Below are 18,522 nucleotides of genomic sequence, written 5' to 3' on the forward strand. Positions count from 1 at the left end.
AAGATCAAAGTTACAGGTTTGCCTAGAAAGTGTCTGTGAAGTTTCGGCTCAAAATACCCTACGGATTATTTATTATAGCATGTCCAAAATGCCCGCGCGTCTGTATGTCTGTACCTTTAAATGCAAATGAGCTACAACTCCTCGCTACCTAACCAGTAAAAAAAGATCTGATTCCTGTAAATACAGTATAAGACAATAGTATCTTTAGCCACTAACAAACACATTTAGAAAAGCTTTTAGGTAAAGTAACCAGTCAGTCAGTCAGTGGCTATGGGCGGGGCTTTATCAGTGTGATGTCACATTAACAAGCCAATCAAAACAGCATGTCTAATGTGACTACTTTGGTTTAAAAGGAATATAAAAATGAGAAGAGGGTATTTTTAAAGTGTAGGGTGGTTGTGTTCACACATTGACAGCAATACACATTTGTCCACACACCTTATCAAAGTGGTTTTGCAGAATACTTGATTTGCCTACAACAATAAAGTGGTTCTCAAACTGGGGGCGGCGAAATGGTGCTTTATGTTTTATGGCACTTTTTTAAAAAACAATAATTTTTCATAAATTTTGTATAATTAAACCTCCAAAAATATGGCTACACAGGAAAATCCCCAGTGTTAAATCAACTCTACCAGTGTTAAATCAACACTATTTGGTGTTTATATAATCCACACCAAGATCGGTGTTAAAAAAGACTGGTGTTAAAAATATAACTCTGAATCAGTGTTAAAGTTAATGAGATAATGATGTGATGATTAAGACTAATGGTGAACACCTGCTGGTCATTCAAATCAATTACATTTTGGACATTTTCCTGTCTCTAAATTTTTATTTTGATGACTCGTTTTCTGGAGAAAATACTAAAATAATAAAGAAAGACTAAATGCAATAGATGAATACTGTTGGGTGTATGCCTCCAAAAGCTGCAATCTTTCACGTTTGCCTCTCTATCAGCATCTCTGTTTGAAAAATAAAACGATAACTTGCAGAGTTATTTTCTAAATGGATAAGTTTAACTTCTAAACAGCTGTCAGAACAAAATACAAGTGCTCAACTATTCCAGCATCCACACGCGTGATTTAGTAGACAAATCTTCTTTCTGATGTGATGTCTCACAAGTCAAATAGACATTTATCGCAAAATGTATCACATTAAATCTTAAGTTTGTGTTTGTTATGAGTTCATTTGAAGTCACCATTACTGTGATTAGTGTTTCATTTAGTTAGGCATTTGTCCCTTGACCTTCACTGATTTAACTCTCCTCTTTTAGCAATAGCAACAATGTTTTAGTAAGACCACTTGTTCATTGCTTCATGTAGAGGGAAAACCTTCCAGACCTTCTCAGTTTATTTTTATTATATTCCACTCTACAAATCATTGAAACATTTGATCACAAATTAATTATGAAGAAACAAGCATATAAAAAGCTCTACGCAAATGACATTGTATTGAATAAAACAGCCATAATGCTTTAGTGTGTTTTTGTTTTTTTTCTTAAGAGAGACTTCATGATTTCTGATACAAATCTCAACAATGGTGACAGTTAATGGTAAGAAAGTTGCTAAATTTTTGTCATGTTGCAATGCATGATGGGATTTATGATTGAGTTTTCTACAATCCTGATACCCAGCATGCATTGCGGCATGAAGCTTTGTTGTTAATTGTCACCATGATTGTGTTTTATAGGCTGATTGTTGATGTCTCAGTGTGTCTGACTAACATCACAGATAAGATTTGGGTAAACAATATTTAACTCTTCAGGGTATGTGGACTTCTCCAGCGCTGTTGGATTTCATGGGAGCCTCACAGGGTTGGCAGAACATATATTAAACAGTAATTCAGTGATTACTTTTTTATGATATCATTGAATCCCAAGACTTATACTTTCATAATAATTAACATAGTAACAGTAATAAACTTCACTTCTCTCATCTTCCTCTGCTTTAACAGATGTGTTTTATAAACACACTGCTACAATGAGCAGAAGAAAATGAACACTTAACTTCAAGACCCAAGTACCCAACTAAAGGAAACACTAATCGGAGCAATGGTGACTTACTTTATTAACCAGATATACAGCAGTTCTTCAGAAGTTAAACCTATCATCCATGTAACTCTGCAAGCAAGTTGTAATTTTAGTTTTCAAACAGAGATGATGATAGTGTTCATTTAACTATATATGGTGATTTCATCTATTGCATTTCATAATTTGGCTTTCTTCCTCATTTTAGTATTACTTTCTCCAGAAAAAGAGTCAACAAAATAAAAAATTTAAGACAGGAACAATTCCAAAATTGAGTTGATTTGACATGGAATGACCAGCAGGTGTTCACTATTAATGACTCAATCACTTCATTATCTTATTAACTTTAACACTGATTTAGTGTTTTTTTAACACCAATCTTGGTGTGGATTATATAAACACCGAGCAGTGTTAATTTAACACTGGGGATTTTGCTGTGTACTAAACAACAGAAACATGTTGTATAAATGTAATAAATATGTTTATTTAACGCAGTGGTTATTTAACCCAAATTTTACCCACATTTTGTGTGGGAAAGCAGTACAGGGTCTTGATGTGCAGGTCTAAAAAAAATATTTTCCGTCGGCAGTCAAAGCTTTAAGTACAGATAAAATAATGTGAGATACTGCCACTGTGTTTTTAATTTATACTTCTTTTTTACTACTTGTATGTTTTAATGCATGTAACATTTTATGAATGGTATATACTTGTTTTTGGACGATTTCCATGACAAATTTTCCAGTGATGGGACTACTAAAGTATAAAGTAATGTTGTAAAAGTCAACATGTTTTGTTTAATTAAAATGTAACATTTTAGAATGTTTTATGTCATACATTTTCTTTGGGGGGCCCGCGAAGGGATGCACCGTGCACAAGGGGGGCTGTACGGCAAAAAAGTTTGACAACCATCGTACTAGACAACTGCTATGACTGGAGTCTGGATGCGAGTCATATCATATATTGGTTTCCATCCAAGTTAGATAAAAACATTAAAGTTTTCTGAGCCAAAAACATAATATAAAAGTCATAATGTATAACCACTTTAACGTAAACACTCTTTTAGATGTAAAATGAGATTTTATTCATGAGCTGCGGGTTTGTTGTTGGATGCAATAGCGCTTTTTACAGCCCCATCCTATTTAAAAAGCCTGCACTGCATTCACAAAGCGATCTGTTCTGAACAATACGATTGCATATCTTGTTAAAAACAAAGACTTCTGTCGATTATGGGTCATTTTTGCCGCAAGTTTAAAATAAAATAGCTTTTGTTGAATATTTTATGGAGGTTTTGATTTTTTTTTAAGTTTTCACTTAATCAAAAATATACAGATTTTTATAAAATTTTTATAACTTATTGCACATTTATTAAATGTAAAATTTTTCATCAAATTCACCCATGTGCTTGTTTTTCTGTACAGTTGGTCTCTGAATCATGGTAGTCAAGCTTTCTGATGGTAGGGACCCCTCACATATGATAAATCCAGAGGGACCCCATTCCTAATATATATCCATGTCTTTTAATAAAGAATGTATTATAAAGACAGCAAACTGTTTACAAACTTAAATAATTGCCATACACTTTTTGTTTTTTCATTTTTGGGGACCCCTTGTACCCTTCTGAGGGACCCCTGGTCTAAACCATGAAAACACCAAAGTAGTTCTCAGCCGAATTTGACAACACAATCATACAGTTTTTCACCCTGACGAAAAGCGCATCACCTTCGAACAGATGAAAGACTCCGCTGAGATAGCTGTTGTCCAGGGTTCCTGGTCTCATGGGTTTAGGATGCAACCTGCTAGACTGGAGAAGCAGGATCTCACCGGGGTAGCGAGGTGAAATCCGGAGGACAGAGTGGCTGAAAGAGGTGCTGTTCTCCTTGAAGTGGACCTTGGAGTAGACCGAATAGTATCCTTCCTTCTGTATGATGAGTTTTCCCTCATTTACTTTGTGTTTTACGTGGTACAGTATAGATTCCTGACTGATGGTCCACAGCACGATATCTGCTGCTCCGGTATGATCAGGATGTCGACCAGCTATGTAGGAGAGAAAAGGGTCAGCATCATACAAAGGGTTCAGACGCATATGACAAATTTTTAATGCAAAGGATGATGCAGGAGTACAGGAATCTATACAGTTAAATGCAGAAATCAAATATTTAATAAAAATTTATTTGTAAAACAAACTCAGATTTAAATCAACTCTTCTGTTTGTTTAATGGTCTGACTAGTGTTTAAACTGAACTCTGGAACAAATACGTAGTCGAAAATAACAAATGTTTTGGTTTCCTAAATACAAGGAGTTTACCGGAAGTTACGTTTGTTCCACGAAAGCAGTTTGTTTATGTTGTTACTGCTGAAACCGTCTATAGAAGATCCGTAAAGTCGCAAAGATTAAAGGCTTAAACCGAAAGAGATATTATTTCTAACAGTGAAGGCTTATCCATGCCTTCCTAAAATGCCTTATTCACGCATATCTACATCACTGTGTGGTAAGATTTGCATAACACCGCCAAAATGTACATGCAAAGAAAAATTATGTAAAATTTATTCTCGCTGTAGAAGCTATTGTTGCCGCCGCCATGTGCTTTGAGGGCTGATCTTGCAAATATGGTAAGGATCGTAACATTTCCGTCACGCGCTTGAGGTATTCGGCCAATCAGAACACACTGGATGGCTGGCCAATCAGAGCACACTACGATTTTCAGAACGACAAGGTTTGTAAAAATCGACGCGTTTTAGAAAGGTGGGGCATAGAGGAGCAAAAATAATCTACGGTATGTAGAAAATTATTTGTTTTTTTAACCTTAAACCACGTTAACACATTGCATGTCACATGTCCCCTTTATAAATGAATTGATCATATAATCTAAAAAGTAACTACATTGTGTAGCTTCAGCACACCATGGCTGAGTAAAATAAATTTTTATGATTACAACTTATTTGTGTTGTATTTTATGAAATCCTGCTATGCATATGAAGTAACCGTTTTATAAACGCAATAAGCCCCGCGAAGCAGTGGGTTACCAGTGCATTTTATAACAGCTATGGGGCGTTGTTAGGCACGACGCAAAGCCCCTTAGCTGTTATAAAATGCACTGTAACCCCACAGCTTCGCGGGGCTTATTGCGTTTATAAAACGTTTACTTCATATGCATAGCAGGATTTCATAAAATACAACACAAATAAGTTGTAATTATATTAGTACAAATATTTCTCTTCCGCCAAACAAAGTAGTTCCTCAGAATCAAGTGACTGAAACAGAGCGCAGTTACCAACCAACACAGACGCAGCAAAGACACAATAAAAATATGATTAAAGACTGTGGTGTTTATTTTTATAAATCAAAATTCATCTAATTTATACATTAACATTTATATCGTGCAACTGTTGAAGTGATGATCAAATATGCTTGGAAGCATGCTGAACTCTTTCCCGTCAGCGTTTTTTTTTTTTTTAGTTACCAGCCAGTTTTAGTTTAATGCCTTACAGAAAAATTATCTTCTTTAAATAAACATAAAATATCAAATGAAAGAACAGACCATCAGCTTTCAAACAACAACAACAAAAAACCCGTTTCATTCTACCTTCATTTGTTCTCTTATCACCTCTCAAATTTTCAGCTAAAAGCGGAGATAATTCCATTTTTGTGAAGAACTTTTGTAAGAGATCAGATTCAGAGCCTGATCAAAACTTCTCACACAATGTTTTTAGTTTTGAGTGAATGCGTCAGTGTTTAAGTTGGGTAAGATCGCCACTCAGTGGATAGCGGAAATATGAATTTCAGGTAGAAACTCCTCAGGGAGTTTCTCTTTATAACGTTTTGACGAGATGACACAATATTTATTGACATTTATCTGGATATCGCTATTAATTGTGCAATTGTAGACAAATAAAAAATATGATTATAGACTGTGGTGTTTATTTTCATAAATCAGTACACAGCAACAGTGGCGCAGTGAAACTTACGTAATGCGGTCTGAACCATGGGTTTACCGGGGTATTTTATCACGGCTTAGAACGCGTTTCAACCAATCAGAATGAAGAACCAGAATTGCCCGTTTTATAATATGGGTTAAATAACCACTGGGTTAAATAACCGTGGGAAATGTAAGTAGTTTACCCAACTATGGGTAAAAATAAAAACCCAGCATGACTAAGTTAAGCCCATCTGTTGGGTTTGTTGATATTTTACCCAACCATGGGATGAAACAAACCAGTATTTATAGAGTAAATGTTCGTGGCATACATGTGCGTAATTTACACTCTCAGAAAAAAGGTACAAAAACCTTTTCAAAAAGTACACTTTTATACCAAAAATGTACATATTTAAATAGGTACCGTCCCAGTGACAAAAAGTTACAACTTTTGTCCCTTTATTTCTAAGAGTGTTGTTCAGTCTTTCCCAAACTTTTCTGTCTTACAGTATGTCCCCTGCTCACAGCCCTATAAGGTGCATTTTCTCAATCAACTGTTTTTAACAACCCCATTAACACATCATTCACATACTCTCACTTGTATAATGTAGGATGACACTAATAACCATTAAAACCAAAATTACAAGACTCCTTTTCCCACATGAGAACAAACAGCTCAGAACTTACTATTCAGATGTGCCATTGGTTTTGGTGGGTTCATTTGTCCTCTTGGTTTCGCTTTGGAGATCGTTGCCTCTTCCTTTTCTTTGATATGCCAAAAACACACCACAATATATTTATGTGCAATCTGATATTTGTTAAACAATTAATTATTTAAATTGCAAAAACAATGTTATTCGTTGCATAAATATAAACTTTAAATCTATGTGACAATTAAAGCAATCTGTACCTTGTTTTCTCATCTCGGTCTTTGGAGCATCCGAAAGGGTCTGCAGGAGATGAAAAATGAGCATTGTATATTTATGTGTCTTTCACTCAATGAATCCTCACAGGTTTCTTTAGCACAACATGTTAAACATAACATTTGCAACATCAAGAGCATGGGTTTGATTCCCAGGGAACACATACAGTACAGTGAAATAAAGTAGAGTGAATGGGGATAAAGTGAGACACTTTTTCTTATATTTATCCAATTGATAAAGTGTTTAACTTTACGCTTAATTTCTTTGTTCTGCTGAACGCAAAGATATCTATAAGGAAGCAGGAGCACCATTGCCTTCCACAGTAGAGATAAATATACTATCGTCATGGCATTTATTGGGTTTTGATTTGTAAAACATTTTTATAATACCATTTTTATAATTTTATAACAACAAAATGTTAAATGTGTCACTTTGGATGAAGTGTCAGTGCTACTCATTAAAACAGCTTTACTACTGAAGGCTACACTACTTTGTTCTAGTGTTGTGCTATAGTTAGTCACTATAAAACCCTCCACATTATTTAACTATAGTCTCTCAGACCACGTTTCCTGTTTAATTTGTGTCAGACTGCTACATCAGATAACTGCGTTGCATGTAGGCTATAACCTGTTTCTTGTAATCGCTATAGGTTAGGTGACCACAGTACTGGTGTGGTTTAAGTTTAAGCAGGGCAGTCCAGCTATACTTCTGCAAACCTTAAGTAAAGGGTGTAACCTGTGTCTGAGTGTATATTCATCTATATTTATATTTTATATCAGTATGGGATCAACCCCACGACCTTTTGCGCTCCTAACACAATGCTGACCCGCTGGGCTATACTGCCCTACAAAGCCAAAGCGCAGTAGGGCAAACTCAGAGAATTTTCAGAGAAACGTGTGTGCCAAAATTGGCTGGTGTAAAAAACTAATAATACGTGGCCAATAACTATTCTGCATCGCACAGCCGATATTACGCACAGCTATTTCATGTACTACGACTTTTGATCAGTAAGTCCTTATCGATCTAAAATCACTGTTAGGTTGAGTCGTGTATAACATCCATTTGAAAAAGCAACATTCGTCAAGCATAATCATTCACTCTTAGAATGAATGTGTTAAAAACAACACATTATTGTTAATTCTGGGACAACACACTAAATATGGCGTAGGCTATCCGTAGCCTGTGCGTAGCTCTGCGTAGCCTGACGTGCACCTCGCAAAAATTTTAACAGCGCGTCAGTTCTACGCGGACCGCAAGCGCTGTGATTGGTCCACCAGAACTCCTCCCATCAGGTAAAAAACTGCGTCATAGGTATTTCCGTTTGCGACGATAAAAACAAAAAATGGCCAAGTTGAGGAGTCATTTAACTCAAACTGCAACAAAAGTCGCTGTTTATTTACAGCTGGTCTTCTCAAATCATACACAACAAGTTGCTGTTTCTTCTTCGTTTGTGGGTTAACTTGCTAAGCTTCTTCTTCTTTGGTGGTCGTGTGCTACTATGGTTACACGCGTGGATACTGCCTACCAGCGGTCTGCGCGTGTGTTTGAACGTCGACGCGGACGACGACGCAAAAGTATAAATGAAAACGGATGCGGAACCTACGCACAACTATAACGAGCCCTTTAGTCTACGAGTCCGTAGGGTGTCCCATCTGTTATTTTTATGCTGTGAAGTGTGCTCCTCAACACCCCCTGTGAACCCTTGATGCGGTCTTCGGCGAAGCCCGCACTGCAGCAGGCTTCGCGCACTTTACCAACCCAGAAGTCCTTTCGAAAGAGAAATCAGACCAATCAGACGACGGAAGGGTGGAGTTCACAATGATGGGAAACTTATCTTCCTATTTCCGGCGTTACACTCGAGTCTGTCCCAAAATACAACTTTGGTGCACCCTCTTGGACTCGCGTCAAGGGTCCCTAGGGTCTGCACTACATGATGTCATCAAAGTGTGGACTCTGAGGAGGTCCACAAGTCTGGAGTTTGCCATTTGGGACAGGGCCATCCACGCAGAAATTTGCATCATGGGAGTGCTGCGGCAACTCCGATCGCTTTCTGTAATCACGTCACTACTAGAGCAAGCTCCTGATTGGTTAACACGGTTCATTTTTCCGCCAAAGTTCAAATTGTCCAACACGGGCATTTACCACGCTAAACACATCATTCATGCCGCAAGACCATCAGACAAGCATCAACGCTTCTTTACATTGACTTAACATTTAAATCACTCATGCTTGACGCTGGTCTGAACGCAGCATTAGACATTTCCTGGGGCTGCGTGTCGTTGGCCCTGTCCCAAATCGCACACTCCGGACTTGTGGACCTCCTTAGAGTCCACACTTTGATGACATAATGTATTGCAGATCTTAGGGACCCTAGACGCGAGTCCAAGAGAGTGCACCAGAGTCGTATTTTGGGACAGACTCGAGCGTCACGCCTGGAATAAGGAGAGAAGTTGCCCATCAGTGTGAACTCCTCCCTTCCGTCGCCTGATTGGTCTGATTTCCCTCTCGTAAGGACTTCTGGGTTGGTAGAGTGCATGAGGCCTGCTGCAGTGTGGGCTTCATCGAAGACCGCATCAAGGGTTCAAAGGGAGAGCTGATGAGCACACTTAGGAGCATAAAAATGACAGATGGGACACCCTACGGACTCATAGACTAAGTGGACACGCGCAATTTAAGGCCACGAGACCGAAAGTCCACATGAAGTGCACCATTTGGGACAGGGCCATAGCTGCATGTGTATGTGTATTCAGTTTCTGCACAAGAGCGCCCTCTGGTTTTTGGATGTAGCGGTATTTCACCGTCATTCATTGAGAAGCATAGCAAGCATCATCTGCGATACTTCGGTGCACTCCTACTCCGGTCTTTTATTAATAATTCACTGCCACATTGTAAAAGATCCTTTGTTGCCTTCAATTTTTAAGTTTATTCAACTCAGATTTACAAGTAACTTCAACTTGCTATTATTTATATTTAGCAAAAGATTTTTACAGTGTAACCCAGATTTTGTTTTAACCCAAGTAGACTAAATAAGAACACTGTTTTGCTGTTAGTTGTCTTTATTTCTACTACTGTAGTTGTTTTGGTTATCATTGTTGCTTATTATTTTTGTGGGGAAGTCAAGAGCTCATCTTTTCACTTCATGAGATTTGATTACTGTCACCATTATTAAGACTTATGTGTTGAGGTCTCTGTATGAAGTTAAAACCTTTGCTTTGAGAGGCACAGTTGAAGATTTCTCTTAACATTAAAAATTGTACAAAACTATGTTAAAATAAGACGTGTGAAATAAAGTTTCTAATATTGTTAACTGACCATTTGTAGAACAGGAAATATTTAGTTAATCTAACAAGGATATACAGGTATTGCTGGAACGAGATTTAAATAGCCTATTCAGCAATCTTAAGTCGATTTAACTTAAAGTTACTTGTTTGTTTATCAGAGCAAAATTTTAGGGCAGCGAGTTACCCCATGTTTTTTAAGTTGAATCAACTTACAGCGTTGTGCGGCATCACCACCTTGGGTGTGCATTATTTGTATAATTTGTATATACTTATGTATTGTATTGTACTGTATTGTGTTTAAAATTAGTATAACTGCTTCCCTAAACAGTTAGTTTTTATAAGAAGTATTAAAACTTTGTTGGCCAAAAGTAACTTTGTGTAGCACTTCTCATACATTTGCTTCCCTAAGACAAATTGCTTCATCATTTTCCTCACTTTTGTACGTCGCTTTACAAAAAAAGGGTCTGCCAAATGCCTAAATGTAAATTGTACATTATTTTACAATACGCATTTTCATCACATGATATGATCAGCATAACAATTTGAGAAACTACATTGAGTTAACTTTAATAAGTAGACTAACTAAATTTCATGATCTCTTGTTATGCCAAAAAAAAAATGATTCGTTACTTAATCGTTTTTAATCTTTTAAACCTTTTCTTCTATCATTTAACAATTTTTACTTATTTTTTCAGTTTTGCTTAATATTAACTCTGCATTTTTATTTATTCTATATTATTATATTCATATTTTTACAGCTCTGCAAAACATCATGTGCCCCAGACCCATCTAACATAACCTACTTTTGTCACTATGTGAAAGGAAGCAGTTTCATATCTCAAAATGATATCAAAGAAGATAAGCAAACCAGTAACCCACCCTAAAAAACAAAACTGATGGACTGATAGTGTTGATACTGAATAAAATGTTAGCAGAAAAGCCATTCAAATGCAGATACACTTCTGAAAGTTGACAGAATGATACTTACATTTTCTTTGGATATGTAAAGATTGTAGATTAAACAAGCCTCCACCAGCATGCCAAACAGAGCTACAGAGACCAAGATCACCAGCAGTGTCTGGACCACCCCGCTCCTTTGCCTACGGCCAGGCTTGGGGGGCAGCGGAGGGGGTCTCATGCCACCGTCCACTGTGAAAACCGAGGGATACTTAACACCACCCTGAACCATGTCCAGGCTGTCTCGACCCGCAAAAGAGATGACAACTCAACATCCAGATGAGAAGATGCTGTTTCGCGACGTGTGAAGACCCACTGTATGCACACACAGAGAGAGAGCAAGACCCAATCTAAAACTGAGAGATAACCATCACTCATAAAGCACTCAGGTGGGCGGACGGTTCAGGGTAAACTAAAGCGAAAAAAATCTCAGTCCATCTCACAAGCTGCTGGGACAAAAAACAATTTAAGAAAAATGTTGTAAAAATGTTTTAGAGAATTTCCAACTTTCCAAAAAAGCAGAAATGTTGTCTTCCACGTTCATAGCAAGACAAAGGGTCCAGTTTAGATTCTAGGTGGGTTTAGTGGAATTTATATGAATTGGAATCAAAGAGGAGGAGGACGTTAAAAAGTTTCGCAGGATGTACAAATACCCGCAGAAGTAGAAACTTCAGCATATTTATGGCCATGCAACGAGCCCTCCGATTCACACCTTCCTCTGTATCACCTCTCTTTCACCACTTCCCTCCCTTACATAGCACATGCTCACAAATTCACCATATTAGTGAACACCTCTCACAGACTTTATTATACCAGGTTAATGACTGTTCATTTCTATCTTTAAACCTCACACAAACATGATCAGAAAACATTATAAGTATAGCCAGACCTGTGCACACTCTCCCTTTGTCTTTATTAAGTTGCCTAATGAGCTTGATTGTGTGTGGTAATGACATCCGGTGGCATGTTGGTCATCGGTCCATAATCGAAAAAAAAAATTTTTATTACTTAGAATTTACAAGCCATAAAGCATCATATTTAAAAAAAATATTACAATTATTTTTAGTAGCAAAAGGTTATTGATATTTTCCCTGCCTGTTACTGCATTCCAATGGCAGGTCAAGTTAATAGTTCAACTTTTGAAATAAAGTACTGAATTTTAAGACTGGCACAGCTATGAAAAGGCCTACAGGTATAGGATCAAATCCATGCCACAAAACATCCATATATTAAAGGGACATTGCACTTTCTTTTGAAAATATACTCATTTTTCAGCTCCCCTAGAGTTAAGCCCGATTTATAGTCATGCGTAAGTTCTACGCCGTACATACGGCGTAGGCTATCCATAGCCTGTGCGTAACTCTGCGTAGCCTGACGCGCACCACGCAAAAATTTTAACAGCGCGTCAGTTCTACGCAGACCGCAAGCGATGTGATTGGTCCACCAGAACCCCTCCCGTCAGGTAAAAAAACTGCGTCATAGGTATTTGCGTTTGCCACGGTGAAAACAAAGATGAGCCAAGTTGAGGAGTGATTTAACTCAAACTGCATCAAAAGTCGCTGTTTATTTACTTCCATCATTGCTGGTCTTCTCAAAACATACACAACAAGTTGCTATTTCTTCTTCGTTTGTGGGTTAACTTGCCAAGCTTCTTTTTCTTTGACGGTCACGCTGCTACTGTGGTTACATGCGTGGATAGTGCCTACCAGCGGTCTGCGCGCGTGTTTACATGTCGACGCGGACGACGACGCAAAAGTATAAATGAAAACCGACGCGGAACCTACGTCCTAGGACCTACGCACAACTATAATGAGCCCTTTAAACATTTAAATTCTTAATCCATTCAGCTGATCTCCGGGTCTGGCGCTAGCGCTTTTAGCATATCTTAGCACAATCCATTGAATCTGATTAGACCATTAGCATCGTGCTAAAAAATAACCAAACAGTGTTGATATTTTTCCTATTTAAAACTTGACTTTTCTGTAGTTACATTGTGTACTAAGATCGACAAAAAATTAAAAGTTGTGATTTTCTTTTAAGAAGCTGGCTGCAGCAGGCGTAGTAATATTACACACTGCCCGAAAATAGTAAAGTTATCAAGGGGACTATTTTCGGTCAGTGTGTAATATCACTACGCCTGCTGCAGCCATCTTTCAGCAGCAAAGTCCTTGATAATTACGCCAGAATGAGAGTATAGTTCCTAACCATATCTGCCTAGAAAATCGCAACTTTTAATTTTCTGTCGGTCTTAGTACACAATGTAACTACAGAAGAGTCAAGTTTTAAATAGGAAAAATATCGAAACTCTTTGGTTATTTTTAGCGCGATGCTAATGGTCTAATCAGATTCAATGGATTGTGTAAACTAAAAGTGCTAGCGCCAGAACCAGAGATCAGCTGAATGGATTCCAAAACAGTAAAAATCAAATGTTTAACTCTAGGGGAGCTGGAAAATGAGCATATTTTCAAAAAAAGTGGAGTGTCCCTTAAAGTGGTGCAATCAGTGGCGGCCCATGACGTGAAGCTTGTCAAAACATGTATTTAGCCTGTCATGCGTGTGGCTCATTATGTCAAAATATGACTTTGATGCGTCATGTGCATCACACGTCTTTAAAACGTGCCTGCTGCAGACGCTTCAAAGGTATTTATGATGAAAGAGATGTTCACGTTTGCCAGATACTCGCTTAATCTCATGTGTAATCAGAGTTTACTGTTAAGTTAGTGGCTAGAGAGTATTTCGAGCTTCTTTTATCATAAACCCTTTCAACGCATGTGCAGCAGGCAGATATTTCTACATGACGCATGATGTACATGGTTCAATGACACTTCGAACACATATTTTGAATATACGACCCTCGGAATAGAAGTCACTGGCCGCCACCAGTTGCAATGCCTCTTTTAAAAGACCATTTTTAAAGCAATAATGTTTGCCTCTTTTTTGCCATCTCCAATTGAATCCGATCTGGCATTACACATTAACATGACATCCGAAAAATAAGTAATACATCTCTGTATTGTAAATGTTGCTGCCGTTGATGTCTTACCTATTTAGAGGAAAAAGTAATCTCTGCTCCAGTATTTAACCACTTCAGATGTTAAAAACCGTGGTTGTTTTTAACTCCTGTAGCATGAGCTCTGTCGAGTTCCCCTTTTTGACTGAAGACTCTCCACAGTTTGAGCTTGAAACTTTGAAATGAACCTTTTCACTCACCAGCCATTTTGGCTACTCGGCCATTCAGCTTATAGTTATTATGTATTTTATTATTATTTATTATTTAAATAAAACCTGAATTCCGTATTATTCAAACCAAATTATCTCATCCTGCCATCTCCTCCCTTCCTCTTTCATCCTTGCCGTTTTGACCAAAACTATATTTTAAATCAAATTAAAGGGTAGTCGGCTAAAATTGGTAGATTTTAGATTAACCAAATGCTCAGATGTCCTCATATCCCTCATCCAGATAATGGTTTTCTATTTGAATATACTTGTTCTTGTTTTTTGTGTTTTGATCAAATGAATGCGGGCTTGATAAGTGTAAAAAACTTATTTTAAAAACAAGCTATTTTGGAGAGCTTGGATTAGCTAATATTACTTGGCAACTAGTACAGTATGTATTTGAAGTAACTCTAAAGGAGCACAACAAAAACAACATTGGTTTGACCAGTACTCATCCACATCTAATCAGAGAAGGGTCTTCCCTTTTTTCGCCACAGCATGAACGATTCGAAAGAGAAGTTTTATTCGTACAGTAAAAGCGATGACTTCAGCATTTTACTGCAATGCTGTTTCTTAATTGACGTTGACTTTGCTCGTTTTGTTACTAAGCTCTGATGACTTTTAGGTTTCAACTTGAAGCTGTTTGTTCCAATAACAAAATTATTTGTTTGGTGCTTTTCCAACACATATATCGTATGCCCCTTGGTATTAAAACTTCTGCTTTTCATTTTTCTTCCTTGTTTGAGGTGACTTTCCTTTTTAAGCTGGGGTTAGTAACACGTAGTGACGGGTGTGTTCAAGTAAGCCAGATATGCACAGATGCGGTGAAATAATGCTGTACGAGAATTGGTGCGTATACTGTGCAGATTTGGCTTACATGAGCTTTTCTGAGAACTTAATGAGTGAACATAATTTAAAAAATATAGATATTTTATCAAATTTATAAATATAACCTTAATTTAAAGGGGACAGAGAATGAAAAACCATTTTTACCTTGTCTTTGTTGAATAATGGTAGTCTACCCGCATTCACAAACATACAAAAAGTGCTAAACATGCTAAACATCTTAGTCTCATAGAAATTCCTCTTTTAGAAATGTCAGCCAGAAAACGGCCCAATCTGAAAAACTGATGCTTATGACATCACAGGCATCTCACAGCCCCTCCACTTTAAAATAATTGGCTACATTTTTTGAGTGGCAGCAAAGTCAGCCAATCAGTAATGAGATTGCAAGTGAAGCCAGTAGGGGGAGCCAAACAGGTGCAAAACCACTTGTTTAAAACCCCCCACCCTAATAGAGCTATCTGAGAGAGGTTTTTAGGAAGCTTCTAAGGCATTAAAATTGTTTGTTTACATGTCACATCACAGAACAAGGGTAACAACTCTGTTCAATCATTCTATGTCACCTTAAACAAAATTTGTGCAACAGCCCCTTTCTTGGCATACACACGCATAGATTTGTGGGACAAGACAATGACGGTATCTCAGGAGCTTGGAAGTAAACCAAACATTGGATTTGGACGTGCCTTCGTGCCTGCATTTTAGACATTCCGGACGCAACCAATGTTACCCGCCACAGCAGATTCTTACCCGCATTTGGCAGGTTGGCGGTGTTAATTTGGAACCCTGGTAAGGACCATAGACTGTAAATAAATAAGAACGTAGTGTCCGTGACGTCACCCATAGGTTTGCAAGAGCTTTTTTGAAGTCAGTAGTAGGCCGGCCGTCGCCATCTTGGCCGTGCGTCACCGCGCATCACTCGCAAATAACCCGAAAATGGGTAAAGAGTCGGGACGCGGGTGAAGCTGAGGTGGGCTGGTTGCTGAAACCATGCCCCCTCGCTCGATGGTAAGTGGCCACGCCCCTATACAGAACTTTAAGGCTTAAAAAAAATTAACCCCCCCTCACAGTCGTCATGAAGGGGGGGGGGATTAGCTATATAGACCAAAATCACTTTTTGTACCAGGCTGTATGGCAGCTTTAACTCTACGGTTGAACAACGGTCTATTTATGCACAAATGTTTAATTTTGTCCCTTTGTAATGTCTCTGTCTGAACAAATTTGTTTTTGAATGAGATCTGGAAATATCCAATAAAATTAAACAGTAACTCAACTAAGCCTGACAAACTATGAAAAGACAATGTTTGTCTATACTGCAAAGCAAGCGGCACAGCGACATGTCCAAACAGAACACATAGAGCAAAATCAGATGCCAGATTTAATTTTTTGCTAATGACATCACAACTACGTCTGCAAACGTCACTGATCACGTAGTTTATCTGATAAAAAGATAAATTCAAGAAAACAGAAAGAGATGTTTCAATGGGAAAAGATTGTTAACTCAAATACTTGAGTTCAGCCATTCATTCAGGCAGTCATGTCGTCAGCCCTGTACAAGATTATGAAGGGTGTGAAGTAATGCTATTGCATTCTTTAAAAGTCATTGCTTTACAATGTTATAAACTAAAGTGAATCACTACAGGCCATAACCCAACCACATTATTAATAATTATAAATCATTCATTTAAAAGAAAGATATTCATTACATGGCTCTCTGGAATACTTTGGAATACTACTAGATTCTGATTGGTTAGTTGCAGCAATTCAAGATCTGTTATTTTATCTTGATAACAACCACTACAACTGATAACACACTGCTCAACCGGGTACTGTGAGTCATCACTGAATACAGTGCATTCAGAAAATATTTAGACCACCTTCACATTTTTCAATTTTGTTAGCCTAATACTATTTAAACGATTGTTTAAATGCATTTTTACCCCATTCATCTACCCCATAATGAAAATGTGCAAAAATGTTTTTGAAATGTCTACTAATGCTTAAATATCAGATTTACAGAATGTTGTTTTTGTATGGCCTGAAAAAATGATGCCGTACCCTAAAACAAATGAGCTACTGTAATAAAGTATTTCAAATAAATATTTTGTGTCTAACTATTAACTTATGTGACAAGTATGTAATAAGAGAGATAATGTATGCCATGGGTCTTCAACTGGAGGTCGGGGGCCCCTTGGGGGTCTGTTGTTATATTACGGGGGTCCTCCAAATATTGTTTATATATATATTAGGGCTGTCAAAATAAAAACTTTGTTTTTGCATAATATATTTGTGTGTGTGTATTGTGAGTAATTATTTTGTATATATACACACATACATGTATATATTTAAGACAAACTGTATTTATGTATAAGTTCCAAATTGGTGTGTCTATCCATCTATCCATCTATCTATCTATCTATCTATCTATCTATCTATCTATATATATATATATATATATATATATATATATATATATATATATAAACACATTGCACACATGTATTTGGCAAAAACAAACTTATATTTTGTATGCGATAAATTTTTTGACAGCCCTTATATATTTATATTAACCATTATATTAATATATAATGATGAAGAGCATAACGTTTCTAGTTTCAAATCTATTCAGTAAAATTAAAATGTTACGTATTTAACAGCACGTGGCTGTGTAAAAAAAAATCATTATATGAATATTTTGCTAACAAACTGGGGGTCCCTTCTCTATCCATTAAGGGGTCATTGGCTTGAAAAGGTTGAAGACCTCTGATGTATGCAGTGTTAACCAATCGTTATTGCAAAATATAACCCCCTTCAAAAAGATCCTGATCACCCTGTCGAAATTTATTTTGCGATAACCACTGGCTGAAGGCATCCCATACATTTATTATAAACACATATGAATAGCGGTTTAGTCAGATTTTACTTACTTTTAAGAATATCTTCAGCATATTGTATCCAAAAGAAGTTAACAGAGAAATTCATCCTGCAACATAAACTTGGGGCGTGTAATAACATTACAGCACGCGATGCTGCAAGAACCGACATACGGATGACATCACAGTACCGCGAGACTGATTCGTCAGCAGACCGCTCTGTATGATTTCTCGAATCGCTCTCGCGGTACTATGACGTCATCCGCTTATCGGTTCTTGCGGCGCCGCATAAAGTCGAACAAGCACGAGAGCGGCGTACCATCACTGTGACTGCAATGTTCCTATCAGGTGTGTTCGACTGTTAACAGCGCTGCGCAGACAGATCAATTGATTATGTGACATCAAAGTAACGCGAGAGCTATTTACTAGAATCACTCTCGCGGTACTTTGATGTCATACGCCGAACAGCGTTGCTCTCAAGTTAGTCGGCTGTTT

At 37.5% G+C, this 18,522-nt stretch overlaps 1 protein-coding gene across 1 annotated transcript; it reads right to left on the bottom strand.

Annotated features, from left to right (window-relative positions):
- Positions 1-3,048: 3,048 nt before the first annotated feature.
- Positions 3,049-11,758, bottom strand: tnfsf14 (TNF superfamily member 14). The gene is made up of 4 exons (XM_065263301.2): positions 11,130-11,758; positions 6,848-6,887; positions 6,625-6,702; positions 3,049-4,057 (listed from the first exon to the last, which is right to left on the bottom strand). The coding sequence occupies exons 1-4, from the start codon at positions 11,328-11,330 to the stop codon at positions 3,657-3,659; spliced, it is 720 nt and encodes a 239-aa protein (XP_065119373.1). The 5' UTR covers positions 11,331-11,758; the 3' UTR covers positions 3,049-3,656.
- Positions 11,759-18,522: the final 6,764 nt, after the last annotated feature.

Source organism: Paramisgurnus dabryanus, chromosome 3 (genome assembly GCF_030506205.2).
Source record: "Paramisgurnus dabryanus chromosome 3, PD_genome_1.1, whole genome shotgun sequence".
Lineage (NCBI taxonomy): Eukaryota > Metazoa > Chordata > Actinopteri > Cypriniformes > Cobitidae > Paramisgurnus > Paramisgurnus dabryanus.